Source organism: Vicugna pacos, chromosome 6, assembly GCF_048564905.1.
Source record: "Vicugna pacos chromosome 6, VicPac4, whole genome shotgun sequence".
Lineage (NCBI taxonomy): Eukaryota > Metazoa > Chordata > Mammalia > Artiodactyla > Camelidae > Vicugna > Vicugna pacos.
In genome coordinates this window covers 82,766,531-82,775,099 of record NC_132992.1, presented here as the reverse complement: position 1 = coordinate 82,775,099, position 8,569 = coordinate 82,766,531, and the positions used below count along the sequence as shown (strand labels likewise).

Sequence of the window (8,569 nt, the reverse complement as noted above, 5' to 3'; positions counted from 1 at the left end):
TGCTGCTTTCCAGCACCCTTGGCTGGCTGTTTAGGGCCCATATTATGTTTTCTAGAATCTCATTCTAGAGCTTCTCCAGCTGAAGTGGCAGTTATTTTAGGCGTGGACATTGCGAGCTTTAGAATGATCATGTCTTTGCTTTCAGTGTGTTTGTTCTTTTTTCTAGATAGACTGCTTGATCTTCTTACTCAGGGTAGGGTAGGGGATAAAACAGACAGGCTTCTTAAACAGAGCACATTGTTTGAGCGCTGCAGACCGAGAGTGGGAGACCTCTTTGAATACTGTTCTTTCTCACATCGAGCGTTCGAGGGTGGAAAGTGCTTTGTATCTGTCGGGGTCATTCTGTCTGTGGACTTGTCACCTCCCCATTTTCTTTTCTCATCAGGTATTTGACTCCCTGTTCTAGGTCATTGATAAAAATGGGGCAGGGGCAGAATAGAGTTCTGTCTCAATTTTTATTGGATTTGCCTTCTTGTCTTAAAGCTCCTGGTTGCTCTCCTGACTTTTTTCCCCACCAATTCTAATTTCAGTTAATAGCTCGTCTTCCCATTTATTTATGTGGTGCCTGAAGTTACTCACTTTTTCATTCAGAGTGTTGTGTCCCAAGAAAATTAAATGCGCTCCCTCCTCCAGTATGAATCCAGAGAATTCCCTGGCATCACTCTTCAGACTTGCAAAATGTCATTAAAGTTGCAGAGTGTTTGCTCATGACTTGTGGAAAGAAAAATTAAATAACACACTATCAGACTGATGTTCACCATGGCCACAGTTTTAATTCCCAGGCAGCTGTGATGGTCTTTTATGGAAACAGCCAAACTTAATCTGAAACAACTGGCCTTAAAACTTACAGGTATTTTTTTTTTTTTGAGAAAGATAAACGGTGAGACCTGTCATTCAAAGTGACATGGGTTGTGGTTTCACTTACCTTCTGGTGTTCATTGTGAGGCTGAAAAGAATTTTTCCTGTGTACATTTTCGTGTATAATAGGTAAACTGAGGCAGCAAGCAATAACTGATTTTCCCAGGGTTACAGTGAGCACCTTCATAGATCAGGAAGAAGGCTCTGGCATTTTCCATTCTTTTTGTGATACACGTGCACATTAAGGTGCCCTGAACATTTCCAGTCTTGTATTGAAGGGGTGACAGGCCATTGTGCTATGTGCATGGTGGGCCAACTTGACTAGTATTACCAGGGCATCTCTGGTAGAATGTGGGTTGTGTTACTCGATGTGGGAGCCAGGAGTGGGTGTTCTTAAGCAGGAGGGGGTCCATAGAGATTGTTGGAGTGGGAGGAGGCATCATAATGAGGGAGGGCACAGTTGCCTTTCTCCTTTGCCCTTCACCCTCTCATCTTTTTTCTGTCCTGTGTTTACCAGGAGCCTTCACGTAAATGGGCCCAGTCATGCCTCCCAGTAAGAAGCCAGAAAGCTCAGGAATTCGTGTCTCCAGTGGGCTGAGTCAGTGTTACCGGGGCAGTGGTTTCTCCAAGACCCTGCAGGAGGACGATGACCTCGACTTTCCTCTGCCTGACATCCGACTAGAAGAGGGGGCAATGGAAGATGAAGAGCTGACCAACCTGAACTGGCTGCACGAGAGCAAGAACTTGCTGAAGAGCTTCGGGGACTCGGTCCTGCGGAGTGTCAGCCCCGTCCAGGACCTGGACGATGACACGCCCCCATCCCCCGCCCACTCTGACATGCCCTACGATGCCAGGCAGAACCCCAACTGTAAACCCCCCTACTCCTTCAGCTGCCTCATATTTATGGCCATCGAGGACTCTCCAAGCAAGCGCCTGCCGGTGAAGGACATCTACAACTGGATCTTGGAACATTTTCCGTATTTTGCAAATGCACCTACTGGGTGGAAAAACTCAGTGAGACATAATTTGTCATTGAATAAGTGTTTTAAGAAAGTGGACAAAGAGAGGAGTCAGGTAAGCCTCTGGATCTGGAATGCAAGTTTGTCTTTTTTTCAATTAAACTTTTTTCTCCATTAATAAAAAAAATCCAGGAATGTAAGGTCACCATATGGAAGTAGCAGATTTAAAGGAGTAATTCTGTCTTGTTGTATTCATTTAGATAGTTGTCAGGAACTGCCTTTTCCTGTTTTTCGTGTTTGTAGAGCTGGATTGAGGGTACCCCACTGGGGGATCTGTACGTAGTCACAAAACAGTGGTTTACAGACTTGATTCGTTCTTAATACCATCCTTCAGTGTGGGTAAGTCCCTTTGGTTTTAGAGACCAAATAAAGGTCTGTATTCTAAGGGCAGCCATGAACCACGAGGTGTATGTCTATGTATTTGAGGATAATTGCCACCAAGGGCTAGAGAAAAATGGCATTTAGTTTCTTCCTGAATATTAACTTGGAGAAAGGTAGCTGGTCCAGGATTCTGGAATAAATGGACAGTAGTGGACATTAGGAGGCTGCTTGAGCATCCTTATATAATCCGAGATCAGAAACAGGAATTGCCCAGGTCATTTGAAGTCAGGTGTCTACAAAGTGTATGGCAACTTTGAAACTCCCTGAGTGTGGGAAGTTAGCCAAGGGTAAGGTTCCCACTCGAGACTGTCTTTTAAAAGGTTGAGTTTTAACTTTGAAGCATTTAAAGCTCAAGCTTCGTGGTTCACTAGAAGAAGATGGTTTTAATAATTTGCTTTGTATTTCTTTTAAGGAGAACAGTAGGTACAGTAGGAACAGGACTGACTCTTAGAGCTGGAAAACAGAAGTGTGACCTAGCTTGGAGTTCTGCAAAGTAAGGCAGCCACAGGGAAAATATGCTGCCAGGAAACATGGTCTCCATGTGTTAGTGTTACCATGTCCTCCAGCTGCGTTTTCTGTGTTAGTTGTGTAACAGCTGGCAGTCTGCTTCACGTTTTTTGAAGGTCAGGTTCGGGCTCATGACCACTGTTGCGTGGGCTCAGAGGCTATGTGGGGTTGGGGCCTTTAATTTCTTTCTCTCCAGGAGCAGGTTTGTGTTCCTAGTAGAACCTTGAGCCTGAGAAAAGTCTGCTTGTCGTTGGCATGGAAGATGGTGAGTGAGGCAGTGGTGAAGCCCTGGTCTCCGTGGGTTTCGTTTGTCTGCAGATGCTGTTGCACCCGGAGTTTATGTTGAAGATGGGGCGTAGGCCACGTAGGCTTTGAGGAGGGTGTTGCCCGGGAAGAGGAAAGAGGTAGACGGTCAGGAGCTTTGCCACTGTCGTGGGTGCAAGTGGCACCTAGATCTGGTGTGCAAATCTGAACACTCCTAAGTGCTCTGGGCCCTGGCTTTTTAGGTCCTTATTTTTGTGTAACTGTAACGGTCATGGGGCACTGCTGTTGTCCCCAGGTGTCCATCACTCTCCCTCCTCCCCTCCACATCTCAGGATGGGCATTCCGAGACCCACCTCTGGAGTTGGCTCTGCTGAGTGTTTTTAGATCATCCCTTGAACTTAGACAAAATTCATTGCTCCCCTGTAGAGAACCAAGTCAGTGGTCTTCAAACCTTCCACATAGGTGGGTCCTCAAGAATGGGAAAGTCTTGGGAAGCAATTCCAGGGTTAGAATGTAGAGAAGAAAGCACTGTCAGGTGCGCTGGAGCCACACGTCACTGGTACAACAGCAACCGGGGCTGTTAGTTTCGTGTGAAACGATTCTGCAGGTTACCGCATGCTCGTGTCTGCGTGCCTCCCGTCACGCCGGGGCACATCAAAGATCAAAGTGCCCTAGCAAGTGCACACCCTGAAAGGTTAACGAGGACGGGCTCCAAAGTGTGCAGGAGACTCAGGAGGATTCCGCATCAGCCTGGGGAATGACAGGTGGTCACTGGATGGCACCCTGGCAGGAGCACCAGCTCCCCTCTTGTACCTCATCTTCCACCCCCCACCTCTCTCTGGGAGTCACATTTTCCAGGACTGACGGTTGTCATTCTGCAGAGATGCCTGTTGAAAGGGAGTGGTTTTAAGGGCTTGAGGTTGTTAATCGTACGAAAAGTGGAGTTCTGGCTTCCTGGCCCTCCCGACCTGGATTGGCAGGCTTCTGATCAGATGTCAGGCAGTTTTGTAGTTGGGAGTTTGTTCCCAGCATTTGTGATGCTCTGAGAACAGAGCAGGGTGTGTGAGCTTCCTTTTCCTTCCTTGTTCCTTGGAGTCCCCTGGGACCAGCTGGTGGCTGCTCTGAGAGGTGCAGACTCCCAGGGACTCTCAGCCACTGGCCCTGCCCCGTTTGTTTGGGGTTTTCTACCATGGCCCCTGGAGGAAGGGGAAGGCATTTCCCCCACCCTCTGCCCAGTGAAAGCCCCTCGGGCTCTCAGGTAAACTTGTTTTCTCCCAGGGGACTTAACTTGTCTGCAGCTGCCCTGCTGAGGTTCCGGGGCAACACGGGGACTAAATGTGCCCGAGTGTTGGTGGGAAGGGTGTTAGGGAAGGGGAGCGCGGGGGCCTGGCAGGTTGTCTTCACAGGGCTGGCCATTCCACTTTTTATTTTCTTTTTAAAACTGTAGGACACAGTTTTAAACTTGGCATAAGCGTGAGAGTGCAGAATCCTGTGATCTGTCCGTGGGGGTTGGGACGCTTCCCCTGCTGGGCAGCTGCTTGGCTGGGGTGCTGGAGACGGGACACACTGGATTGCATCAGACTCACCTGTGGCACTTAGAACAGTCCCCACTTCTCGGCCCCTCCCTGGAGACTCTGACCCAGGAGGTCTGAGGTGGGTTGGGGAAAGTAGGAGTTCTGTTAAGCTTTGTAGGTCTTTCTGATACATAGCCAGATTTGAGAATCCTTGAACTTCCCAATGCTGAAATTTCATCAAGAACATATTCTCAAGAATGAGTAGGTGAGGTGAGAATAGACCTTTTTTTTGCCATTTCATCTCTTACAAGACTTTGAAAGATAGAGTTGTTGTTGTGTGTGTGTGTGGTTTTGTTGTTGTTGTTTTTTTAAACATCGTGGAATATTTCAAACGTACGTGTAGAGAGGATAGTATCGTGACTCTAGAACCATCACCACCGTGGGCCACCCCAGACTCAGTAGATAACAAGGGCTTCCTTCCTTTCATTCATTCTTCTTTGTTTTGCTGTTGCTTGAGTATTTTGAAGCAGATCCTAGCCCTCATGTCGTTTTATCCCAACATACTATTTTAATTTTTAATTTTTGTTAAAGTACAGTTGATGTGCAATATTATATTAGTTATCTGAGCATATTTTTGTGTGTTTGAGTAAGAACAGTTCCCGTAACCGCAATGCCAATGTCATGTCTAACAAAATGAACCATTCCTTGGTATCGCCGAAGGCCAGATCCGTGTTTAAATATCCTTGATGGTTTACAAAAAGTTTGTTTGAATGAGGATCCAAACATGGTTTACACGTTGCATTTGCCTTTGTCTTCAGCCTATTTCCATCCCCAGTAGAGTGAGTCCCCCTCCCCCTTTTAATGCCCTTCCTTGTCAAAGAGACCCCTCTGCACAGTCTGTCTGCTTCGTGGGGGTGTCATTTAGCTTGTTCCTCTATCCCTCTGTACCTATGTTCTGTGAAATGGAACTGAGTGCTGACGGGTAGATCACATTCTGGCTTGCTTACCCCCAGGAATACTTTGTAGATGAGTCTTGTCTTCTCACATCAGGAAGGCTGGTTGACCCACTCCTAGGGGTGCAGAGGTTGGGCTGTGAGGTGGCTGCTCCCTCCTGTGCAAAGTCCCCTTCAGCCTTGCATCTTAGGGTTTCGTCTGTGGGTGACCTTTGCCTGAATCAATCAAGATAGAGTTCCAGAGCCTGGGATTAGTTTTCTATTTCTTAAATACAGACCTTACTTAGGACCATAAGATTCACATGGACTAACCTCTGAGTATTTGTAAATGAGAAGTAAAGTAGTTTCGTTTTTTGTTTGTTTGTTTGTTTTGTGAACTGGATTACAGTGGTTCAGGTATGTGTGTTTCTATTTCTGTGCTTTTTGTTTACTTCCCTTCTTGCCAGTTGAACAAAAACCATTGTTGTCATAAGAGGGTTTCTAAAAGAAACACTATACACAAGTGTGTTTATTAAATCATCCAGGGCTCAGTGCCCTCAATACAATTTTAGTTTATAAATTTAGGCACTTGTCGTGTTCGAAAGAGAACTGGATTGGAAGCCAGATTACCTGGTTCTAGTTTTGATGCTGAAGGTACGTGGCTGTCTTGGGCCTCAGTTTTCTCAGATATAGAAGCAGAAGTTTATCATGACTTGGAGCATCTTAACTTGGGGTCTTTGAGTATCAGACAGCCTGAAATTACTGACAGCATTTCGTGTGACTACGCATTTTCCTAGAGGATCCCACAAGTTTGTTGGATTAGTTTTTTTATTCTTAATGGGACCTTTGATCCTGGAAAGGTGAAGAAACACTGGTATTTTATAATAACAATAGTGTATGTAATATGGAATACTTTCTTTATGCTTTCCCACTATCCAGTTTCTTCCTCACTACAACTCTATGAAGTAAGTCCTAGTTTCCTTCTTAAATAGAAAAATAGATGTTGAATTAAGCTCAGAGTCGTTAAGCAACTTGCTCGAGGTCACACAGCGAGTAAGTAGCAGAACAGACATTCACCCTTATTCCTTCCAATTCCGAAGGGCATGTGCTTAAATTGACCCTGGTGCTTGACCACACTTTCTCAGTATAGAGGCTCTTATAGGTGATCTCCATGTGCTTTCTCAGAATATTCTATGAACATGAGTTTTAGGGAGATTAAATTAACTCAGGTAAGCCCAGAATTTAGTCCTGGGGTACAGGATAGAGAAGGGTAACTAGAGAGAATATTTCTGTGCCGTTGTGATGGGGCCAGGCTCTGTCCTTGTCAAGCCACTGGAAAGGTGTCGCCCTTGCACAGAGCGAATCACTGTCCTTGCAGCTCCCCGTTTTCAGGCTCTGTCCCAGGCCCCCTGCCTTCCAGGTCCCCTCCACTCAGGTCTGGCCCAAGTTCAAAGCCCCTTCTCCCTGCATAGACACCATGTATACAGGTTCTCCCTCCAGTTCCCAGCCCCCTCGATGTTCACTCTTCTGTCCTGGTGAATGAGATTCTTTTCCAAAGGCAGTTTTGAAAACGTGGTAGCATTTCTTATATGCAGTAACAGTCCCCCATAGGCACAGTTGTCTCTCATTCCCTCCTTTTGCGGGGGTTGGGGGGCAACCACGGAATCAAGAACATTTCCCTTTCCCGTGACGATTGCATCCCTGTGATGGTCACTTTAGGAAGAAGAAATGCCTGGCCTAATATTATTATTATTTGGGGAGGTAAACGAGACCCTTTGAAGAACTGATGAGTAAATGACTAAAAGTCAGGGTCCTGTAGGGTGGTGGGTCACGCAAAAATGAGATGAGATGTGTGAGATTCTTTTGTGGTGTCTGGGGCAGGTGACGATCCTGTTCATTCCTGAGCTGGGGCTGCCCCGCATGGCAGCAGGGACAGAGCCTCGTCACCAGCGCCTACCACCTGGCATGCTGCTCTCCATTGCCTGTGCTGTAGGCTGGTTGCCTCGGAAGGTTGAGACTTTACCAGGGTCTTCAAGGGGCCTGAAGTAAACATACATCCACGTCACAGGCCCTGGAATAAGAAGGGCGTCATACCAGCATCCTGGGGCAGAGAAATCCGTGCACTGCCTTTGGCCGTGCTGCCCCACTGATCTTGCCATTTGCTCCGTCCAGACACTGCTCTTTCCTGATTGTTCCAGGCATAGATGCCTCCGCTGGGAGGACATTTCTGTTGTCTTATTACCAGCTGTCCACGGACTGTTCATTCATTCATGTGACAAGCCTTTGCAAGCACCTGTTGTTCTCAGTACCTACAATACTTACTACACTAAGTGCTGAAATGGTACAGAGTTGAACGTGGGTGGCCATGGCCTGGAAAGCCTTTGTGGTCCACTGTGCCCCACCCACAGAATTTCCTCCTAGTGAAGGCACTCACCGGCAGAAGCCCTTCCTCCAGTGCTCTCTCTCCCCCTTTTATGTATCTGTTTCCTGTTTCTCACAGCATCGCTTTCCTGGCCCTTCCATTTCAAGGATGCCCTGATTTTCCAGTCCCCAAGGTGACTCCCCTGCTGTTGACCTTGATGAGGGTCTGTAGAGGTCTTCCGGAAATCTGGGTTCTTCTGGACTGGGGAGCTCCATTAACCTGCCTGTCCAGGACCGTTTTCTGACCAGTTAATCAGAAAATGTTGTGTTCTCTTAGGTAGGGCTTGGTGGTACCTGGGTAGGCCTATGAGATGCTTCATTGATGTATTGCCTGAGTATGTTACCGACAAGAAATTATTCTCAGAACTTCCCTTGTTGGGCTGAAGAGGCTCCAGGATTTCCCTTTGAAATCACTTTAAGCTGCAGGATAATTCTTTGCACAGGAAGTTGGCATACCTACCGACCCCCTGCTTGAAAGTCATGGGTCTTGCTTCTTTCAACGAATAGTGATGGGTTGTTGGGATTCATCCGCACCCTCTCGTGGAGCCCTTGGCCATCTTCGTGCTCTTAAGCTTTAGCAATATGATGGCAGATTTTATAGAAAATTCCATTTCCTTCCTAATGGACAATTTTTGCAGTTGAGACAGATGATGATGAACATATATATATACAT

General features: G+C 46.7%; 1 protein-coding gene across 6 annotated transcripts in view; it reads left to right on the top strand.

Annotated features, from left to right (window-relative positions):
- Positions 1-8,569, top strand: part of FOXN3 (forkhead box N3) — a 364,903-nt gene that overhangs the window by 153,001 nt on the left and 203,333 nt on the right. For all 6 annotated transcript variants that reach the window (XM_072963564.1, XM_031679324.2, XM_031679322.2 and 3 more), the window contains one exon: positions 1,376-1,932. In XM_072963564.1, coding sequence (XP_072819665.1) covers positions 1,390-1,932 — 543 coding nt within the window. In that variant the 5' untranslated portion in view covers positions 1,376-1,389. The remainder of the gene's footprint in view (positions 1-1,375; positions 1,933-8,569) is intronic.